Consider the following 23,880-nt stretch of genomic DNA (forward strand, 5'->3'; position numbering starts at 1 on the left):
TTATTTAAGCTAAATACCATTGCTCTGGTTATAGGAAGAGGTTTAGAGGTGGATGCATGACTCAAACAGTCCAGTGAGTTTTATCAGGACTTTTTTCTCCTACAGATATCAGGAAAGTTTGGCAAGTTTCCCTAGCTGAAAGATGGTCTATGCCTGGAAATAAGATCCATCACTGCTAGCCTATGGGGGCAGGCTGCCTGAGAAGCACACCAACTGACAGGAAAGCAGATGTGAGATGAGGGCAGAAAAAGGTAGAGTCTTGATCCTACCCCTTGATCCAGCTGTGCCTGAAACCTACCCTGGCCTCATATCCTAGCTACACAAGACAAGGCCCTGTTTGTCTTAAAGTTGTTCAAGTCAGATGTTTTCACTTAAATAGACCCTTTACTTACATTATTCCATTAGCCTTATTATTTCTATTCTATAGATAAGGAAACTGAGATTCTGAAAGGTTAAGCGCTTTGCTCAAGCTAACACAGCTGGGAATTGATGCGACCTGAATTACGGGTTGGGCTGTTCTGATTCATGTTGTTCCCAAAGACTGCTGCAGCCTCAGTGAGTACAGCTAACTGAGCTGGTCAAGCCAGCCCTTGATGTCATCAGGGCACAGGCACTGGGTGTCTTGTTTTACTAGCTCCAAGGCTGATTGATGACATTAGACATCCAGGCTGGTGCACTCAGGGTCAGACAAGCTAATCTTGGTTTTTGGACCCATGCTGCATGCCTGGCAGCTCTGGGAATCCCTTTTCATTCAGGCTTCCCAAACTTCAGAAACTACTAACTGGACTGGGGCAGACCTGGCCGACCTCCAGGCAGCCTGGCTGCTGCGGAGAAGACATGGATTCTGCAAACAGAACACCCCAGGGAGATGCGCTCAGCTTTGAGGTGCTGAGGCTCTTAACTCCACTCTCTGAAGCTTAGGGAAAAAGAGCAGAAGCTGTTCGAAAGTGAGATAACAGTATCTTTAATATTTAAGTAACAAAACATGCAGGTCAATACTCAAATGAATATACAATAAGACAGAGCAACAAAAAAAATTACAAACCATACTGTAACTACATGGAGGCTTTCAAACAATTCAGTGTTGATAGAGAACATGCTAATTAAAGAGCCACACCTCAGGGCCTCAGAACTGACCAAGACTCTGCCCTTTTTGGGAGAGAGAATTGATTGCGCCCATGGCCTTCAATGCCAACCCTGAAGACTCTGAACAATCTCCATTTCTTACATTGCTCAGCTTTTTCTCTCCCAACCCCTACTTTTTTGGTGTGCATGCATTTGCTGATTTAATTTTTTAAATTTTTAAATTTTTTTTTTTTTTTTTTTACAATAGGTCATTTTGGTTATCTGTTTTAAAGATAGCAGTGTGTACAAGTCAATCCCAAACTCCCAGTCTATCCCTCCCTCAACCCTGCCCTTCTGGTAACCATGAATTCTTTCTCTAAGCCTGAGTCTGTTTTTGTTTTGTAAATAAGTTCATTTGTATCATTTTTTCAGAATATGATATTTGTCTTTCTCTGGCTTACTTCACTTAGTATGATCATCTCTAGGTCCATCCTGCTTTTATTTGTCCATTCTTTATCCCATCTTAGAGTTTCATGAGTACTGATTTGGTCTTTAAACACTGCTGTCTCAGTGAGAGGGCTTCTCCAGTGGCTTAGTGGTAAAGAATCTGCCTGCAATGCAGGAGACCCGGGTTTGATCCCTGGGTTGGGAAGGTTCCCTGGAAGAGGGAATGGCAACCCACTCCAGTATTCTTGCCTGGAGAATCCCATGGACAGAGGAGTCTGGGGAGGTTACAGTTCATGGGATTGCAAAGAGTCAGACACGCCTGAAGCAACTGAGAACACGTGCATGCATGGCTCAGTGAGTAGGGTCTCTGGGTTGACTCTTTGGGTTCTTGGTGAACATGATTCCTCTCTGTTTAATGGGCCATGGTCTGGAGTTCCCCTGAACATAGTCTTTCAGTCCTGAAGACGCCTAGGAATATTCCTTATTTCCTTGGATGCCACTTTCACATGCACTATTGGCATGAGGGCTTCCTCCCCCACCCCCTCAAATAATAACCCACTGGTCAGATTCCCTCAGTGGCAGTGCCGCTGCCTGACTAGGTAGTTTTGAGACAGTACCCTTACCACAGTTCCCTGGGGGGGGGGCCTGTTCTGGCTCTGGTGCTGGGACGGGATGCTGGTGGCCTGGAGGAAGGAGGTTAGGCTTTTGGCAGCAGTGACACAAATGCAGGGAAGGTGGGTCGCTGCAGAGAGTTCTTGAACATCTAATGGTCCAACCAGTGGAGGTGAATTCAGGGAACAGCAAGTAAGTGCTACCCTCAACTCTCAGCGGCCTGTAGGCTTGTGAGTGTGGCTGCATGTCACTGGGAAGCATTATATTCAGGCTCATCACATTTCAAAATAGAACTAGTTTCAACTCACTTCCTAGGACCTGCTGTGTCCCATTATTTGGTTTTTACATGGATTACACTGATTCTATCATCCATAACCAGAGTCCAGGAGACCTCAAAGGGAAAGAAATAGGATCAGTGAGCATTTCATGAAATTCAGACTTCAATGTGATTTTACCAAGTACAATACAGACAACATCAAAGCAATTATTTTTTCGTTTTCTTCTATTCATGTGCAGGGGTGAGGCTAATTCACAGAGACACTGTATCATTTCACTAATACATTATTTATTCTAACTATATTTAGAATACCAAATATATTTAGATTACAAAAAAATAAAAAGGAAAAAGAAAAAATCCTTTTCTTGTTCCTCCAGAGACTTTCTGGCCTGTGACAGAAAGAGGACATGCAGTGGGGAGTCCAGCAGATATTAGCAGAGGTGGAAATGTTGGTTTCCTCCAAGTGAAATCACTTTGGCCCAAGTAATGTTTAAGATCACAGTGTAAGAAAACTCAGATAATGAACTGCAGATATGATAAATATTTCCCCCTCTCCCTATCTCTTCTTCAAGCAGTGTTTATTAGTAGCCAAGTGAGGGCTGGGGGTGGAAGGGGAGGCAAAAATGAAATAGTAGAAAATGATATCTTTTGATTGACTCATTTTTTCCTTTCAGAATTGTTCTGAGGGATGGGCTGGGAAATAGATCATCAATGGGCTGTCAGCTAGAAGGAGGACAGACATTTTGCCTAAGTGATCTAAGTGATTGATAGGAATTCAAACCATATTCTATCATCAGATTAAAAAGCTTATGTCAAAAAAAAGATAAGAGGACTGGCAGATGTGGGCTCTAGCCTCTAGTGCCATATGATAACTCAGCTGTTTTGTGATGGAACAGTTAGAGACAGAGGCATGTAGCCAAGACCATCTGGCCTCACCACAGGGAAAAACAAGGCTTTCTAACTTCCAACTGTGAGTCAAAAGCTATGGGAAATCAAGGTAGAATTCCTTGTTTTAGGGTGAGATCTCGAGGGGTTTCTTCTGCCCCTGCCCTGGTAACTTGGGGGGAGGGCTACACGTAGTCATACTTGGAAGGATGAGACTGTCCCTCATCTTCTGTGCGGGCACCCCCATCATATATCTTCTTGTTTCTGGTGTTGGACTCAAAGCCAGTGCTGGCTTTGAAACCTCCAGGCCTGTAGGCGACGTTGTGGCCTGAGGCGTGGTAAGAGACGGCTTTGTAGCTGAAAGAAAAAGAAACACTCTATGACCAACTAGAGATGTATTTGGTAGCAGGACAAATTACCCATTTTCTCTAGGATGTCTGATTTTTAGCACTGAAAGTCCAGTGTCCCAGGAAACCCTTAGTCCTAGGTAAACTGAGACAGCCGCTGTTTTGGGCTTTGAGACACTGGCTTTTCAGCCTCTGCAATGGAGCAGAATTTCTTGCTTCGTATTAGAGTTGGGGATTAGTGACCAGTGAGTTCCATCTGTTCATCAATTCAGATGAAGCTGAACCAGAAACTATGTGCAGGGGAACATGGTTATGCCAAAGAATCATAGAATTTGTAAACTGATCAGTACATATGAGCAATCCATCTCTGCTAATCTGCTCAGTATGTGGATGAGGTAACAAAGGCTCCGAGAAGGCAGATGACTGGCTAGAGGTCCCCGGACTGGTAAGCAGGAGAACCAGAGGAAGCCAGGTCTCCCAATCCCAGTCCCAGTGAGAAAAGTACAATAGGTGTTCTCAGCAACAGTGTTATTAATGTTCTGAAACTGAAAATCTTTGGTGTAGGGGCCTGTCCTGTGCTTGGCAGGATGTTTAGCAGTATCCCTGGCCTCCACCCACCAGATTTCAGTATCACTCAACCCTCCACTCCAGAGCTGTAACAATCGAGAGTCTTTAGATGTTGCCAAATATCTCCTGGGGACCAGGGCAGGGGTAGGGGGTGGGGAGAGGTGGGGAGGTGGGTACAATTGCTCCCAGCTGAGAATCATCGACTTATGAGAGTACTGGAGTTGGGGGACAGCCTAGAGGGCTGTTTCGTTTTTCCTTTGATAGCGTCACTTCTAAATCTGCTCAGGCTGACATATTCCTGTTCTGTTCTTTAGGCTTCCCCATAAAAGATAAGGTTCACGATCCTTTTGTCAATTCATTCTTCTGTATACATACGCTGATCGTTCTGGCTGCAAATGATATGTTAAAATGGACTTGGATCAAATATCTGATTACACTGGGATGGGGAGACTCACTTGGTTTCCTCGGGGGCCAGACCCCGGCAAGCGATGCACATCAGCACACCCCCAATCAGCGTGAGGCCTCCAGCAACCCACCCGACGAACAGAGCTGCACCAAAGGTGTACCTGGGTGGGGAGACAGTGGCTATGAATGTGGCTGACTCAACTGCCCAGGCTCTACCCTGTGAACCTGGCCATGCTCATCCTCTCTGTCCCCACTTTTGGATTCCACCTACTCCAGCCCACCCCTGAACACACAGTCCTTTGGGTCACACTGAATCAGGTGCTCTGAGATCAGAATTGGAACTGAAGCTACTCAGCAAAACAGTTGTGAGATTCTTATGCCCTTAACATCACTCAGGCATAGAATTCACTGTGAGTCTCTAATTTCAAACACCTCAGGAAAATTCTACTTCTTTCCTATTGGCAAAGAGAAGTGTCTTGAAGGTTTGGTAAGAGAAGTTTGAGAGATCAGTCTCAAGTTATTATTTCAGAAGGAATTTTGGTCTCTTGAGTTCTTACTGTGGACCAAGAAGCTTTCATCATCTCTAACTCAAGTAACCCTGGTAACCATCCATGCCAGTAGGAGCATGGATGCTGTTTTCTGAAAGACCTAATGTGAAGAGACCATTCATTTCTTCATTCATTTCTTTACTTACTTGGTCAACAAGTATTTATTGATCTCCTACTGTGTGCCTCCTACTGCCTGGCACTGGAACAGAGGGATGAACAAGATAGATACCGACCATACCCTCATGCTGCTTCTGTTCCAGCCCACATTAAATTCTAACCTGTGGAGGTCTGACTGTAAAACTGGTGACCTTCCCCCTTGTCAATTATATCCAAACAGGATTATCTGAGAACAAAAATCTCTGAAGTTACCTGTCCAAGAGACATGGGCAGGTTCTAAGGAGATAATGTAAGAGAGCAATGGTGGGCATTAGCCCTGGATCCCCGGTAGTGGGTGACTTTTCCAGGCAGGGGCACTGACACTAGGCATCCAGACACTGCAGACAAGGTGGGCTTTTCTAAGTAGGGTAACCAACCATCCTGATTTGCCCGTGACAGACAAGTTTCCAAGGATCTGGGCCTATCAGGGCTAAAACTGGGTAAGTCCCAGGAAAACAGTGACAGACTTTACTTTCTTGGGCTCCAAAATCACTATGGACAGTGACTGCAGCCATGAAATTAAAAGATGCTTCCTCCTTGGAAGAAAAGCTATGACAAACCTAGACAGTGTATAAAAAGCAGAGATCTCTTGCTTTTTATAGCCTCTTGCATACAGCCTTGATTATATGGACCTCGCTGACAAAGGTCCATATAAAAGGCAGAGACCTCTTGCTTTTTATAACCTCTTGCATATAGCCTTGACTATATGGACCATGTAGGTCCATATAGTCAAGGCTATGGTTTTTCCAGTAGTTATGTGAGAGTTGGACCATAAAGAAGGCTGAGTGCCTAAGAATTGATGCTTTTGAATTGTGGTGCTGGAGAAGACTCTTGAGGGTCCTTGGGAAGCAAGGAGATCAAACCAGTCAATCCTAAAGGAAATCAACCCTGAATGTTCATTGGAAGGATTGATGCTGAAGCTGAAGTCCCAATACTTTGGCCACCTGATGCAAAGAGCAGATTGGTTGGAAAAGACCCTGATGCTGGGAAAGATTGAAGGCAGGAGAAGTGGGTGAGCTTGTTGGATGGCATCACTGACTTAATGGACTTGAGTTTGAGCAAGCTCTGGGAGATGGTGAAGGACAGGGAAGACTGGCAAGCTGCAGTCCACGGGGTCGCAGAGAGTCAGATGTGACTTAGTGACTGAACAACAAAAACAACCACCCAGGGAAACCAGGATGAGTTGATCAGCATGCTTCTTAGTTGTCCTTGTAGTCAAGAGACCATGGGAGGACTGTAAAGGAGGATGAGGGCACCTTATGGGGATCATATCTTTCCCATTCTCAAAACAACACAGGAACACACATGGTGAATGGAGTTCCAGGGAGCCAGAGAGTAATGGACTTATCACATGCTCACATTCATCTGTCTTCCATGATGGTGTTGCTGGAGAAGTACCAAGCGTATCCACTCCAGAGATGATGGGTCACTTAGGTATAATATTTACATGACTCTCCTAGAAAAAGATCTTTCTCCTTCAGGAATTTGCTGCTGCTTCTTGCTATGAAATACATTCCTTTGAAGTGGCTAAATGAATACAGGTGTTGGAATTCCTCTTGCATCTTTGAAAAGTTCTACTCTGCTTGCAACACCAAATTACAGTGAGGTTTCATCTCCCTCTGTTAGGCTGTGACCCCCATGAGAACGAGGACTTTGTTGTTATTCCAAGAACTCAGAATGATTCCTGGCCCACAGCAGGTGTTTGATACATTTGTAGAATGAATGAGTTAATGAATGAGAGAAAGAGCAGCCATACAAGGAAGAAACATCACTTTTTCACCTATATTACACCTCACTCATTTCTATTCTAGCTTTCCCCTGTCCCTAGCTGGGTTTCTGTCACTGACTGGAGATGTGGGGTGATGCTCATTTACATGCTTGGGTTAACAGTGCCTGTTTCATTGCCACCACAATGGGGCCTGTGTATGAGTGTTAGATAAATACTGTGAACTGTCGCTATATTTCAATGGAAATGTCAGATCAGCCTCAAGTCATATCACCAAGGATATTTCACTGAAATGAAGTTTATGAATTTACAGATCATTGTTGATTTATGATATGGCATGGTTGCCTCTGATAAATTTTTGCTATTTCAGGCGCTGACAGTCACATTAGGCATATGTGCTTAATCGGATTTTTACAACAATGTTCACTGAGAAATACTGAGTCTAGATTAGGGAGGTTACCTGGTCTGAACAGTCTGCACCATCCCCCCCATGCTGGTGTACATGCTGGCTGTGGACATCCAGAAGTTAGTAACCAGCATGTTGGCAAACACAGACACTCCAGCGATTGCACAGAGACCTGCAAGCAAAGAAGAAAACTCTGGAGTCAGCTTTAAAGGGATCACATTGTTTGTGAGACAGTGTATGCTTACATGAGTTTAGATGGGCAGGTTGCAGAATACTCCATTCCTATACCAGAATGGTCAGTTCAAGCACTGATTACTGAATTCTCACTATGAGTTGGACTGTCTCTTATCTCTACTTGTGGAAGGATGGGTGTGTGTGCAGAAAGAGATTTTCCATCTCAGGACAAGGGGTCAATAGTACAAATATTAATATTTGGGATCTGGTCCTCTGACAATGTCAAGGGCTCTTCCCTTATAATCATTTTTTAAAGTCTCAACAGAATAATGCCTTTAGGGATAGAATCACGTGACTACCTTAGAGTTGAGAATCTCCTATAATGAGGCGAGGCTGGCAGCTAAGAGGGATCTTAGCACTTGCGGTAATCTGTAGAGTGTAATTGAGACTTAATTTCAGATCTTGAAGCCCAGTGTGTAAAGCTTTTACCCATGTTCAGACTATTCCCAGCAGGGAGAAGCTGTGTTTTCTCTGCCAGAATGATTTTGCTTTGACATTCCTGGATGTGCATCTGAGAGAGGGATCCCCAGGCTCCTTGTTTACCTGCGATGATGAACATGATCCCGGAGGTGAGTGTCATTTTTGCTTTGGCGGAGTCATCCATGTTGCCAATACGGATGCACTTTAGGGCAAAGACGGCCACCAGGAGGCCAATGACGCTCAGGACGATGCCCACGATCATCAGGGCTCGCACGGCCTGCAGCATGGCTGTGGGACAAGGGATGGGACACAGCAGACAGATAAGACCACCTCAGCCAGATTGATTAGGCTCTGGTTTAATACCACTGAGAAACTACAACCAACCAATACCAAACTTCTGAGACAGAGAAAGTCCAGAAACTGTGAACCTTGTCATTGTTAGGAGATACAAAATTGTGGAAAGTGCAAAACCATCACTTAAACTCCCCTGATTGATGAAAAACATGCATGCAGATGTCTATAGAATGAGAAAACTATGGACTATTGGAGCTGGGAGGGTCAAGGGAATTTAGCTATTAAGAATATTAATTACTAATATTTCATCTCCTCATTTTAAAACCTGATAATCTGTGTTCCAAGAAGGGGAAATGGCTTGACTAAGGTGACATTAAATATTATCGATAGAAAAAAATTGTTGATAGAGCTTATAGTAAAACTGGGTTGCTTTATCTTCCAGTTCAAACATCTTTCTTCTCTAGTCTTTTCACAGGGGCTCAGTGCTTCATAGAGTTGTGTCCACTTCCAGAAAACTCAATTTAATTTATAGCCTATAATGAAGCAAAGTCACCAGATGATATACCAAGGGCACTGTATCATTGCCTCTTCCCAAAGGGACTATTAAGGTCATGGTGAGCTGTTGATTATATCAATCTCAGGTCTTTCAGCACAACCACAGTTTATCAGCAGTTCCCTTTCCAGGAATCAGTGGAAGTTCTTTGTCCTCTGGGGACTCTCTTGCAATGACCTCCCCTCCAGACACTTCTAAAGTGGTTTCTAGTGCCTCCTTAAAGTGCAGTGAGTCTTAGCAACAGGTTTTTACTGAATGAACCCCCCCTCCCATGACTAGACATAGGGATGACAATAATTAACAGGTCTCTGCCCTCATGGAGCTTATGCCAAAGTGGGGAAAGATGGTCATCAAACATGTTCACTACAAGCATAATGAACTTTATAAAAGGAAGACGAATGAGTTCTTGTGTCTTCTAGAGGGAGAGGCCACTAGGGTGGGTAATTCTGGTCGAACAGAACTGAAGAACCACATGAAGCAAAGCAGAGAGCTCTGTCCTATCCAAGTGGTCATAGCCAATTGCTACTTTTAATTGAACGCTATTAGAGACTTTTCAGACATTAAAAAACTGAATCCATATTTTAAAAACCCTACAATGTAGGTAATATTATTTAAAGAAATCGAAACTCAGAGGTTAAATAACCTGCCCAGACACACATATCAAAGGAAAAGCAGAGCTGGGGGGCAAACCTGGAGCTGTCTCAAAATAGTTATTTTCCCATCACAGTACGTTGCTCTGAGGTACTTTATCCTGGAAAAACAGGCAGAGTTCTGGCTGCCAGCAAGGTATAGGGTTCTGTAAACTTCTAATAGAATGTATCCTTCAAACTTGGAGACTCGGCCATAAAATGTCATCCTCTGAAATGGATGCTAAGAGTGTATAAAGGAATATTCTCCAAAAGTCATCTCAGGGAATTACCTGCCCCAGGAGAGTATTTATAAATGTGACTCTCAAGACCAGGAAGCCCTGGGAGAAATTCTTTCCAATCTCTTTGCAAAGATTTCCATCTCAGATATGGCCAATATCCATGGAACTGCTTGCTTATTCACTCTAAGATGTGTATCATGAAGCAATTTGTCATGATGGGAGAATTGGCAATCAATGAAAGATACTGAAAAGAGGAGAGGTACATCATGCAGAATTCATTAAAGAGCCTTCTGCTGTGTCTGAGGAATGGAGCCCTGGGAACTTTCTCACCAGGTAGGGAGACGATGGAAACCAGATTCTCTAGTTCTATGCCATTGACTTCCATTCCCTTGATTCTTCTCCCTAAGAAAACTCATGATTTTAACTTTGCTTCCTTGCTGGGAAGAGATTTCTATAGGGATCCATCATCAATCTTGGTCCTGTTAACAACTATATTCCCAGGGTAAATGTGTTGGTTTACAGTGTGGATCAATCCTCTAGGATCTGACCATTCACTCCTGGGAGAACTGATGAACATTGGCACCTTGGGCTTGCACCTTTCTGATGCTAGTGTCATGGTGACCTCAGGAAGCTGAAAAGAACTCATGAGGGTTTAAGAATAGCCTATGGATCTACTCCTTAACAGGGCTCTAGCATGTTACCTCTGTTTCCCAATGCCTTGCCCAATGGCTTTGTTGGCCTCACACATACTGGGAACAAACACCCCATACATTCCCTCACTGGCAAATGCAAGCATGCGTCATCTACTCATGTATTCATTTACACCTTTGTGTATTCACTCAGCATGTTGATATACTCTCATAGTCATATGTTAACAGATTCATGCACCCATCCACGAATGCATTCATTTATTCATCAAGAATTTTTTAAGCTCAAATTCTCTGCCAAGCTCTTTCCCAGGTGCTGTATGAGGAATACAATTTCATGAGAAGTAATCACTGTCTTCAAGCGGTTTACAAGCTGGGAAGATTATATTTCCATTGGAAATACTGAACCTTAAATGTCTTTTCACCTTGGAAGTACCTTGGCTAAGGAATCATAATGGAACCACTTTCTGACTTTACTCATTGTGTGTTTCTAGTTCTCTTTCACACAGACACAGACACACAGACACAGACACACACAATTAAGCTTCAAAACTGTGGTTCAAGAAGGTTAGTTCAGGAGAGGACATTTGTGGGGAATCCCCAGACTTCAGGAAATACCCTTAGGGCTCTTCTGTTTTTGGATGTTGCTACCAGAAAACCAGACATATGGAAGGAGGAAGAGACTTTGACTTTCCTTCTATCTTGTCCCCATGGGCCTTTTATGAACTTCTAATATACTCAAAAGCCTATTTGAAGTTGTAATAACTGCTCTCGTTTGGATATCTTAAACCTTAAGCCATTCAGAGAACAAAATCTTTTTTCCATTTTGGGAAGCACCTGGCAAGGCATCTGGTTAAAACAACCAAAACTCAATCAACCAACTAACCAACCAACCAATGAACCAGACAATATTAACAAAGTAGAATAAGGAATGTCCCTTCCTCAGTCTATGAACATAATATTTATCCTGAGCAGGGATGGTGTCGCTGAATCTCTTTCAATTGAGTGGTTCTAGTATTTAGTCTCAAAAATGTATCACATACGCGCTGTGACTATTGCTGTGGCTGAGATATGTGGTCTACCCCGGCCTTATTGGCTGGTGGGTGGTATTAATAAAAGCTCTGGTCTTGCCTGGTGTGGACAGCAGCTGCTGCTGTGTGTGCCACAGGAGCCCTTGGGTACCGGAGCCCCAGTCAGCCTGTTTTGGCCAGCCTTTGCCTCAGGCTCTTAGATGCCCTCTTGCCTCTGCTGGGTCAGGTTAAGGTCAGAAATAAGACCTTATTTCTTTTCTGCTTGCTCTTGATTTCTGGATTTCTGATCAACACTGGTACCTGCTTTGAATCAGGTCCACCATGACTTTGAGCTCCTTTTTATATTTAGAATCTCCTTCTATGGATAGGATTAGCTTACTCCTACCACTTATATTTTGTGGAACCACTGTCAGAGCCAAAACTCTGAACCTGGATGGATGAATTAAGCTCCTTACTTTGGAGACCCTTTGGGGAGGGGTTCTTCTGAGGGTGGGGGCTGTGATGGGGGCAGTTGCCAGAGGGAGGGACAATGTTCTTTACTACTCACTGCTAGATGCCCTCTGTTTAGTAATGACCGTGGAGGAACACGTTGGTGACCGGAACTTCCTTTCCATCTGGAAGACTCTACCATCCAGGAGTCTAATCCTTCTTCTTACATACACAACCAGAGAAATGGTTCCCAAAGGAGGTACATTTCTCTTTTAGCTACTCTGTGTCTTATTTGATATTCTGAGCAAGAGGCATAGGCTTATCAGCTGATAACAGGTGAGTCAACTGGCTCTGTAGACTGATTCCCTGACTAAAGGTGTGACTATAGCATTCTTTCCAATGAACAAAGACATATTATCAGAGCTGAAGGGTGGGCAGGATTCAGAGCTGACAGAAGCAAACAGAAAAATGGGAACTGAATGTTCCTTCCCTGTTGCTATATATCTTATTCTCCCAAAGTAGCTATGAACTGACAGGCAAGGTGTTTTTGGACATGGTTCCCAATCCTGGCTGTACCTTAGCATCTCCTGGGGAAACTTTTAGATAAATATTTATGCTTTGCCCTGATCCCTAGGAACTTTCATTTAATTGTTCAGTGACATAAAGCTGCAAGGAATAATCTGGGGGCTTAATAATCAAGAAGGCTTAGGAGGAGGTGCTCAGAATGGGGAGTTGAGAGGAAAGAGTTTCTAGCAGCTGATATCATTGAGCTGGCTGGAGGGTGGGGGTGGGGCTGATGAGACAGCAAGTCACCAAGTGCCAAAGCCTGGACATGGAGTCTTTGTTGGGATGGGGAGGGGAGATGACTCATATCTTCATGCATAGCTTGAAGCCTTAGATTGGAGGCAGGTAGGTCTGGTAAAAGAGTCCAAAGAGGGGGATCCCAGAAGAGGGAAGTCTGAGGTCAGACCTTAGAGGAAAGGCCTTCAGAACAAGGTGGGAGGGCCTCGATTCTCCAGAGATCCTGGGGATATGGAGGTCCTATGCATCTCATGAGATCCCACAGACTTCATGATATCAAGCGAGTGTCGTTAGGCAAGTCTTTTAACCTCACAGAAGCCAAGTCTCCCCAACTCTGGAGTGGGATAGAGATTTCTTGCAAAGAAATGTTGTGAAGATCAGATGCTGTTTGGTCCCAGCATAGAATTAAGTCAGGATCTGTAAGATTCAGTTTCTTCCCCTTCCCTAAAAAGAAGCTATTTTTCCATAGAGAATAAAGTAGTAGTTACCAGTGGGGACTGACGAGGGGTAATATAGGGGTAGAGGAGTGGAAGATGTAAATAGGCTACCAGGATGTAGGGTACAATGTGAGGAATGTAGCCAACACTCAGTAATAACTGTAAATGGAAAGTAATCTTTAACAATTGTATAAAAATTAATTAAAAATAAGACAATTGAAAAAAGTAGTTATCTCTCTCCAACTCTACGTGACTTTGGCTTGTACTAACCGTGTACAAACCTGAATCCTTTCATTTGATAAAATACAGTTGAGGATTTGAAAAAGCCACGTGTGAGAGCATGAAGGGCAGGAGTAGAAGAAGATTTGAGAAGAGGAGGAACAGAAAGGCCTGGACCAACGTAGGCAGGAGATCAGGGAAAGTGGGCTTAGGATCTGGTGGGCAATGAGCAGGCTGATGCAGCGTAGGTGGGTTCTGTCCTATTGCCTTTTCAACTCTAAGGTGGGCTCCAACTACATAACTCTGACCATGTATGTTCCCACAAAGAAATGATGCCCCACCACTGACCAGTTCATGCTAGGGTGTGATGCCCCTGCTATCAAATTAACAACCTTGGGACTTCTTTGGTGGTCCAGTGGCTAAGACTCCATGCTCCCAATGCAGGGGCCCAGGTTCGATCCCTGGTCAGGAATTAGATATGATATATTCTAATTAGATATTGCATGTTCTACATTTGGACTTAGATACCAATTTTCAATGAAGATTGAAGATCCCAGGGGCTTCCCAGGTGGTACAAGTGGTAAAGAACTTGCCTGCCAATGCAGGAGATATAAGAGACATGGGTTCGATCCTGGGTCCAGAAGATCCCCTGGAGAAGGGAATGGCAACTCACTCCAATATTCTTGCCTGGAGAATCCTATGAACAGAGGAACCTGGGGGGTTACAGTCCATAGGTTTCCAAAGAGTTGGACACGACTGAAGTGACTTAGCCGTTTCTCTGGCATATGTGTTGCAACTAAGAGTTTGCATGCTGCAACTAAAGATCCTGCAAGCTGCAGTGAAGATTGAAGATTCCAAGTACCACAGCTAAGACCCAGTGCAGCCAAGTAAATAAATAAACATTAAAAAAAAAAAAACCCATAGTAACAACCTCTACAACCACAAGCTGAGGAGGTGTCCTGATAGTCTACATAGCTTTGAGAAACAAGAAGTCAGAGCAACAGCCTCCTTTTACACTCAAGGTACCTTTTATTCTCTTGAGCTTTGTACATGTGTTCTCAGTTCCTTGTGGAATCTCCTTCAGATGTGCCATAATGTGTACACATCAGATATTTGTCCACATACTTAAAAAAATCACGTTTGTGCTAAAACATGTCTCTTTTTTGAAGGAAGGGAAAGCAGCTTAACTCAAATCCAAGAGGTTCCTCCAGATCTCATTTCAATTTTACAACTAACTTATACTAGCTCTACCTTTCAGGGTCAATTTCTTCCACTGGACATTGAGGAAAGACAAGCTGGTTTCACAGCATCAGGAGCGCTAGACTTTATGTGAAACATTAGCTAGTAGTAAGAGGAAATAAACAAGATAGCTCCTTTATAAGAGCAGTTTCATATTTTTTTCCTTATGGATTTCAGATTTTGTGACCCTGTTCTCTGGGTTAAATATGGTTTCCTTAAATATCCCCATTGCTGTGTGTGTCAATATGATTGACAGGTTGATAGGAAACTCCCTAGTGCTCTGGTAGCTGTTGTTTTTGCACATTGAGGTGGTAAAGGGGAAGTTGTGTGAAAAAAATCAAGACCTTCAATGCCTGCGATGGTATTGAGAATCAGTGAAGAGCTCAGAGCACAGGGGGGAAAGGAGGAAAAAAGGACCCTAAATAAATCTTTACTTTAGATATTTAGATTCATAAAAGGCATCTGATTTTGGAGAAGAAAAAAACCTGGAAGATCAATATCCTAACTGAGAGCTTTGGGCAGTGTAGACATGACAGTAATGATTTAGTGATGCCAAGAGCCAGATCTTGTAGAGACTTTTCACAAGATCCAGTGGTTAAGACTCAGCACTTTAAATGAAAGCAGGGAGAGCTCAATCTCTGGTTGGGCAACTAAGATCTCTGGATGCCACAAGGTAAGGCCAAAAAAATAAAAAGAGCCAGATAATGGGTCACAGAGCACGTTTACACAAATGACTTCCTGTGAGGCATTCAGACCTAGAGAAAGCCAGGTCAAGAGGGGTAGGTGGCCAAGCTATGCCCTGGATCCCAATTCATCTGCTTCTAACCACAGGATCCTGCTACAGCAGCAAATTCAGTTCAAATATTTGCAAACATGTTAGAGACAACATCACTTGACTCTGATACCATCATGGAGGCCAGAAACGAGTTTGCCAGGCTTTTGCCTCCTCTCCATCCTGTCCATTGACAGCCCTTTGCTTTTTCCTGCCACAGTCTCCCGTCTCTAGGGAGGGGAAATGGGAATTAGTATTTTTATAAGTATCTTTATACTTAATATTCTTGGTTGTGCATTGTTTATGAAATTACTGTCAATGGGTCAGAGTGCCAATGCACCCTCTACTCTTATGTGCTCAAGCCTAGACCAATCCTTTCAACCGTAAGGAAGCCCCTTCTAGCTGCAATGAGTGTGGGCAGGGAAAAGACACAACTTGGAAGTCTTTCAGTGTGTGTTCATAGCCTACTTCTGCCATCCTCTATCCGTGGGAACTTGGGCATGTTACCTTGCCATGCTCTCTGAGCCATAGTTTTTACTTTTGTAAAAATGAAGCTACTACATATTTCCTTGTATTACTGTGAAGATTAAACTGGAGTTTCTGTGCAGTCCAATAAACCACGGCTGTTTTTATTTCTGGGCACTGTCTTTGGAGAATTGCACGCTACATTAGTTGTTTGGAATCCACTGCAGAGAATCCTGGGCTATAAACTATACAGCACTGGGAATATACAGGTAAACAGTCCTGGTACCACCACCATTTACCTCATTCACCTCTCTGTAGGTATAGTACAGCTAGATGAATGGAATTAAGTTATTCTATGGCTGTCAGCTCCAACTAAATGTGATACAGTTTTATCAGATAAATGAAAAGTGAGATTTTTGCAAGTAAAGAGCAAAGAAGAATTGAATAATTGGTAGTGGTGATTGTGATGATTAAAGCATGCCTTTATAGCACTTAAAGGCTTACTTGTCTGCAGGAGGATAATATTCCTCCCTGAGTTCCAGGTTAAAATTAAGCTCTCTGCAACCTTCCATTTTTACCTCCAGGCATTCCTCCCAGCTCCTCTGCTTCAGGTATCTCTTCCCAAGGCCTTTTGTCATGCTCAAGATTATGTTTTCAGCAACTGTTTCTGGTGGCTCCATCCTCTCTAGGAGCTGGGTCCTGGCTGGTTCATGTTAATCCTTTCAACCCCCTTGGGAGCCCCATAAGTATCCACAAGCCATCCTCTGGCCTCCTCTGGCTTCTTCATTGCCTTATGATCCTGCCTGTAGCTTTTGAGTTTTTCCCCTAGTCTTTTCCTCTTAATAATCCTCCCACTCTTCCCTTACCTCAGTCAGTCAGCCACATCTTAAGTCATCAAACAAATAATTGTATTTCAAGATGCCAATTTGCACTGTAGTCACTCCTGCTGCATTGAGGACTGGCTACTCTTAAATCCACACTCTTCTCCATGGCCACACATGATTAGTGATTTAAAGTATCTCTTTTTCCACAAACTCAGTCCCAGGAAATGGCTATTGTGGCTTTTGGTGGGATGCAGTTCTGACGCAGACAAGCAGGGCAGGGGTTCCCTCTGTGAAGGAAGAAGCATGGGCTGGGGGCAGCAGGCTGGTAAGAGATGGGTCATGGAAGGAAGAAGAGCAACGCTGGAGGTGTGTGTCAGGCTGTCACAACCTAGTTAAGCTGAGAGTGAGGGACCATGGGAGGTGTTTGGGCCTTGAAATATCCAGGAAGAGGAGAGCAGAGAACTGGAAGCTGGTGACTGAAAGATTCTGCCTGACCTTCTGCCATCGTCAAAAGAGCAAACATTCTAAGGAATAAAGGATAGAAACTGGAACGCGAGAGGTTAAGAGTGAGGGGGGAGGGATGGGAGAAAAACTTTGTTTTTAGTTTGATTGTCAGTGAGCTAGGGAGAGAGAGAACTTGACAACACTCTGAATCAGGAAGGTTTTCCAGGAAATGATGATATAAGCGTAAGTGAGGAGGAAAGATGAAAGAGGCAAGAAGGGGAGGGGCTGATCAGCAGGGTGGCCACACAAGAGGGTGCAGGGCCCTCAGAGCCCTGGTGGAGAGGCTGGTCTTGGACAGGTGGGAGGGAGGGAATCTTGTTCTGCAGAGTAGACTGTTGATGGGCGATGAAGAGAGATTCTGAGAGGACTTAGGGATGATGGGATCCCTCAGTAGAACAGGAAAAACAATGAGGGTGGTAGCAATGAGATCTGACCATGCTGGAGAGTGGGGCTATTTGGGATCCTCATATGTGGAAAGATACAGAATGAGCCAGAGATTGATAATGTGTGATGGGGTCCTGGGAAGAGGTAATTGAGCTGAAGTCATGGAATGTCATGCCTTAATTTTGAATACAAGGTCATTCTTACTCTTTTATTTAATAGTTAAAATTGGGTGTAGCTAGAAACTCAACTAGAGAAGGCAATGGCAACCCACTCCAGTACCCTTGCCTGGAAAATCTCATGGATGGAGGAGCCTGGTAGCTGTAGTTCATGGGGTTGCTAAGAGTTGGACACGACTGAACGACTTCACTTTCATTTTTGCACTTCATGCATTGGAGAAGGACATGGCAACCCACTCTAGTGTTCTTGCCTGGAGAATCCCAGGGACAGGGGAGCCTGGTGGGCTGCCGTCTATGGGGTCGCACAGAGTCAGACACGACTGAAGCAACTTAGCAGCAGCAGCAGCAGCAGCAACTCAACAATCCATGGTCTTGCATCTCCTCCTTTCTGACCTTTGCCCTGCAGCATCAGCAACTCTCTGGGGCTTCCTTCCCTCCAGCCAGCCTCCCTTACTGCTTTAAGCAGATCTCAGTCAGTGATCAGTCTGTTTCACAATACAAGTGGCTTCTAAAGATGGAATAAACACCCCAGTTCTACTCTGACACCCACTTTCTATTTCTTTCTGCAAATGGAGATAATTAATTGAGTTGCTTTTCACAATTCAATTTCAAGGGCTTCACAGGCCTTGTAGTTTCCTGCAAATTTATCCCCATCTACCTGTCCAAGAGGTATTTGTTTCAGAGAGGCAAAACCTAGCCCTGTTTTCCTTTCTTCAACAAACTCACATCAGGGCCACTCCTTGGGGCCACTGATTAGTCTAACCTTTTATTTCCTTCTTTGCTTTTTTTTTTTTAAATCAAGTAGAAGTCCCATAATATCTAGAATGCAAAGTTCCTATGATTCCTATTTGAACTAATTATCTATTGAAACAAGGATTTAGCTGATATCATTTCCAGGGGTGAAAGGATGTCATTTATAATTATATTTATATTCTGAGACCATTATAATTATTATAGTTCTGTAATTATATTTTGACATGCATTGTTTTCTAAGAGTGCACACCAGAATCTCTCAACACAAATGCAGAGAAAGGATATTTGTACTTAAAGGCAATATATACTTTCTGGCACTGACTGAGACTCTGACTTCTCAAAGGAAAAATTAACCAAATTGGTAATGAAATTATATTAACTTCTGATAAACTTTTTCAATGATAAAATATTCACCATCCCACCTAGCCCTAGGTATGTGCAGGCAAGAGCAAGTCACACACACATACCTGCACACGATTACTTTTCTCCTTGAGAAATATTGTCTCTTCTAGCATCAGGAGCCTGCCCTCACCATAGCCCCCTTGTTCTCATGACCCGCTTCCTCACTGGCGATTCCTTTGAGTGTAAAACCTTGGATGTTCTCCCCTAGGTCTACATAGCCCTTTTTGACACGGGGCCAACTTCTCCTCTTACACCTCTGATGGGAGCCGGTGCTGTGACAGTCCTGCCCTGCGCCCAACTCCAAGGTCCCCCCTGGCTGCGGTGAAAGCCGCAGCCGGCTCCCGGCCTCACCTGTGCCCACGCCTACCTGGCAGGCCCAGGATGGTGAGGTAGGGCCGGCACTCGGTGAAGCCTGAGCTCTGCTGCACGCAACTGCGCCAGAGCCCTTCGTACTGGAACACGGCGGTGACCGGGCTGTCGTATAGGTCCTGGGTGCTCCACATGTCCATCTCGGTGGCAACGATGCAGCCGGCCAGGCCCAGGATGGACAGCAGGAAGCCCACCACTTGGCATCTGGTGGTGGACATGGTCCGGCTCCCCGTCCTCCCACCCAGCTGCCGCCTTTTTCCCTGCCGTGCTCCCGGGGAGCTGCTCTGATCAGATGGTTTTCCTCGGCCCTCTGTGTTTGTTCACAGTGTTTTCCTTAGATAGTTCAGTTTCACTCTTGGTTCAAGGACATTATTTTTTCATTTGTTAGAGAAGCAGCCCCAAGAGGCACTTGTCTGGGGAGCGGCACAGTCCCGGTTGGTTTGAGGGCGCGGCAGTCTGAGTGGACCCCCGCCCCAGCCCGGCTCGGGGTCTGCCCCGAGGGAAGAAGCGCAGCTAAGACTCGCGTCCCTCCACCCCCGACCACACACACAAGCCTTCCTTGAGGCCCTGTTCATCACCGGAAACCAGTTTGACTGACCTCACTTAAAACAGAAGGCTCCAGAAGTCTCCGTCTCACCCAAGACATTTTCTCTTCACAACTCGTAAACCACCATTACATTGACATCTTTCCATTTTGATCTTACACAAATGGGTAGAGCAGGTATTAATTATTCCCCACCCATAGTTTTGGGGGGAGGGGGTGGTGAGTCAAGCAAGGTACAAAGAGGTTAAGGTACTTGCCCCAGTGCCTTGCACCACAGCTGCTTAATTTAAAAGATGGCAAAGGTGGAAGTCCCATCTCAACCTCTAGTCTGGGACTCTTTCTCTGTTTCCATATAGAGTGACTGGGGCAGGCAGAGTTGTCCCCACTCTTGAGAACAGGCGGCCATATGTTACAGCTATACTCTGGGTCTGCAGGAATTGGATCTGGGATGGGAAGAAGCAGGGCGTTGTGTTCACGGACAACTCACCCTTTCACGCGCAGGAACCATATGAAGACCACGTGGCAAGCAGACACAGAAGTTCCACAAAAGGCCATGAGGAGGAAACAGGCAGGCTGGACCAGAGACCCTGACCTGGTTACTGAGAGGCCATCTGCTCCTGACCCTGTGCCTAACATGCTGTGTGCTGGGCGACTGGGGCAAATGGCTCCACTAATGTGGGTCACAGTGTTTTCATCTGTAACATGGACAGGGTAAGCTGAAACACTTCAGAGCCCTTTCAGGTGTTATACACTGTTCTCTTCTACATTTTGCAGAACAATCTTTACTACAGTTGGTCAAAATGTCAGGAATCACCAAAACAGAGACTTGGCCAGCGATCAGAGAGTGTGTTTTGTCTACATAATTTGATTTTAGAATCACATTAGAGAATTGATGGACCTGCTACTTCCTGTGGGTAGTATGTGTCTGGCGTCTGAATTCAGACACATTTTAGCGAGACGTTCTTTGAATCTGGATGTCAAGGCCCTGATACACACCCATGCACACCTATACCCCAATCTCTAGCCTATACGCTTTCTCCAGGAAACAAGCCTGTGCATCTGAACGTTTCAATGTTATCTTGGGTGCACCCAGTCACCACTCCCACGGCTTTATTCCCAGTAAACACAGAAAGCAAATATGCAAGGTCTCCCCTCTGATTTGAATGGAGGCAACACTCCCCTAAACTGCACATCTTGCTTTAGGTTCTGATCAGGGTTTGCACGGTAAGAAGAATGAACCAGAAAACCCCAAAGAAGAGAGTATGCAAGAGTTATACGACTTAGGTGAAGTCCTGTTGGTGGCTCTGTAACTCCTGAACTGAGCTACAAGGCCAAGTCTAAAAGGTGGGGAGGGGGCAGCTAGAAGTGACTCTGGTCTCTGCTGGTTGACGGGGATCGACCAATTAGATTGGAAAATGTTGGAATAATTCAGGAATGATTCTGCCACTGTTTCTGTGGACAGAGCTCATTTCACTCTTATTTCAATTAAAAGTTAGGCTTTTTATTCACAAAGCTTTATAAGAGTTTGGTTTCCAGTTGTTCATTTTATGACATTTGTTTACACCCTCACCCCCATCATTGGCCACCCAAATGTAGATTGAAAATGGCAAAATTAAAAAGAAAAGGTTATAGTTACCTAGTCTCATTCATGACAGTTTTCCCTCTCATTTTCCTATGAAAATGTTTTTATGCAAAATTTCAAGACAGAATAAAAAGATATTCAGGTAACAATGAATTAAGCTTTCTTTCTTTGAAATGGCGACAGTGACTTTATATATTTGGAAAAAAGAAAAGTTAGTTTTAAAGGATAAAGTAAAGCACCCTCCACTTAGGCAGAATATTAAATGAGTAGAGAGGGATTCTAAGTGTACACACTTTAAAAAATATGAAATAAGTATACGTTTATGTATGTGTAAGCTCAGTCGTGTCCAACTCTTTGTGACTCCATGGCTCCTTTGTCCATGGAATTTTCCAGCCAAGAATTCTGGAGTGGGTTGACAAGTATTAACATGCTTTAAAACATGTGGAAGATGGGATATGTCACTTCCTGGTGAGTTTTCTGTGCTCTAGAATGAGTGGACTGCTGCTTTAGCAGTCACTGCTAAAGAGTAACTGGGGGTCCACAGAGGAACATCTGGCTTCCTTGTTTATGGCAATGGGCTTTGTATTAAATGTATCTCTAATGATAATGACAGTTCATGGTCTGATTATAATAGTATATAATAATAATGATAACAATCCATGATCTCATTGTGTTCAACAATAATGGGTCTGTTTCAACTTTGTTTAATCACTTTTACAATGAAGCAAAAAATTTTGCTGACTTCTTGAGGGGAATCCTCCTTATATTCAACTTTAAATATGGTGTTACCATTTCAGGTTGTACATTTTCAGGAGCTTATGTTATTTTACTGATATTGGAGAAAACATTTCCCCTAACTTTTCTTTACGTTGTTATAGGAATATTAATACAACAATATCTATGCTAATTAGACAATATGGCAGTGTCAAATATCAATATAAAATGTTATAGCTAGGAATATGGGAGGAGTTAAATTAGTATTGTTAGCAAGACGAATGATTGATATATCCATTGATTCTGTTCTTTTAAAATATTAACACACTTTATAGTCTTAACTTCTGACTCTACCTTTTGGTGCTCATAATAGAAAATTTAGAAGCAGGAAAATGTTAACAAATCTTACTCATAATTTTAAACCTTAGACAAAATATCTGGCATACTTTCTTTTTAATCTATTCTCTGTATATATTTTTTACATAATTAAGAGATCATACAATTTAATGTTTTTCTCTTTTCACTTAATTGCATACATATACAATTAAAGTACTTTGTAAACATTGTTTAATATATTTAATGTTAAATATTTAATCTATGAGTATGTTAGTATTTCATTATATAGTAATGCTGGACCTCCTTGGTGGCTCAGACAGTAAAGAATCCACCTGCAATGCAGCAAATCGTAGTTTGATCCCTGGGTTGGGACGATCCCCTGGAGAAGTGAATGGCTACTCACTCCCAGTATTCTTGCCTGGAGAATTCCATTGACAGAGTAGCCTGATGGGCTACAGTCCATGGGATCACAAAGAGGGACACAACTGGGCGACTAACACTTTCACTTTCATATAGAAGTATAGCTGTTCACCAAAACAGCATCTATTCTTAGATAATTAGACTTTACCCCTCCCCCAGTCTTTTGTTTGTATGAAAAACAATGTTGATGATGAGCATTTTTCACATGACTCTTTTGCCAGTATTTCTGATTACTCTTTTAGGACAGATTCCTAAGAGAGGAATTAAGATGTCAAAGGGTATGAGACTTTAAAAAAAATCTTAAAAAAATTTTTTTTTATGTAGAGGCAGACTTTTTTTCTATGAGTTTTATTCCTAGTAAACAGCATTTGAAGCATCAATAGCATTTGAAAGATCTTGCCTCACTGAAACCCTTACCTGCTTTGCAAATTTGTTGTTATACATGATCGCATGTTTAAATTTGCACTACTTTGATTATTAATGAGTTTGAAACTAATTTTTAAACAAATATTTGTGGAGTGTTTGTTTTTCTTTTTCGTGAATTATCACTTCTTTCTCATATATTTACTGGAATTTGGCATTTTGTCTATCAACTTACATGAATTATTTGTTAAGGATCTTAATATAGTGTTATGGTTACTAAAAAAATCTTTTCACATTGAATATTTGCTTATTAATTTTTTTGTGGTTTTAGAAAAATACACTGTTTTCCATTTACATGTTCACAGTACCTGGTGCAAAATAGGTGCTTAATAAAAATCTGTTAAATGATGTAGTAAAATGAGTGTTCTTTTCTATGCTTGGGAATTTATTTCCCATTTAGAAATGATACTAGAGTTATTTTAGAATTTTAGAAAATTTAAAAGTGTTTTGTGTATCTTTACATTTAACTAATCTGGAACCTATTTTGGTTTGTAGTCTATGATTCACTTTTTTCCCTCAAAAAAGATAATCAATAGTTTTTACAGCACTTATTAATTACCTTTCCCTTTCCTCATGCTTTGTAAAACCTCCTCTACCTA

The 23,880-nt window shown here is 43.1% G+C and overlaps 1 protein-coding gene across 2 annotated transcripts in view; it reads right to left on the reverse strand.

The window, feature by feature from the left end:
• Positions 1-948: 948 nt before the first annotated feature.
• Positions 949-23,880, reverse strand: part of CLDN18 (claudin 18) — a 28,509-nt gene continuing 5,577 nt past the window's right edge. The window contains exons 1-5 of one of the 2 annotated variants that reach the window (XM_004003312.5): positions 19,261-19,535; positions 8,219-8,383; positions 7,496-7,613; positions 4,656-4,766; positions 949-3,643 (exon numbers count right to left, since the gene is read on the reverse strand). In XM_004003312.5, coding sequence (XP_004003361.1) covers positions 3,472-3,643; positions 4,656-4,766; positions 7,496-7,613; positions 8,219-8,383; positions 19,261-19,480 — 786 coding nt within the window. In that variant the 5' untranslated portion in view covers positions 19,481-19,535 and the 3' untranslated portion in view covers positions 949-3,471. Of the gene's footprint in view, positions 3,644-4,655; positions 4,767-7,495; positions 7,614-8,218; positions 8,384-19,260; positions 19,536-23,880 lie in introns of those variants that run through there. The other variant, XM_004003313.5, reaches the window with a different exon arrangement.

The sequence above is a fragment of the Ovis aries genome, chromosome 1, assembly GCF_016772045.2.
Source record: "Ovis aries strain OAR_USU_Benz2616 breed Rambouillet chromosome 1, ARS-UI_Ramb_v3.0, whole genome shotgun sequence".
Lineage (NCBI taxonomy): Eukaryota > Metazoa > Chordata > Mammalia > Artiodactyla > Bovidae > Ovis > Ovis aries.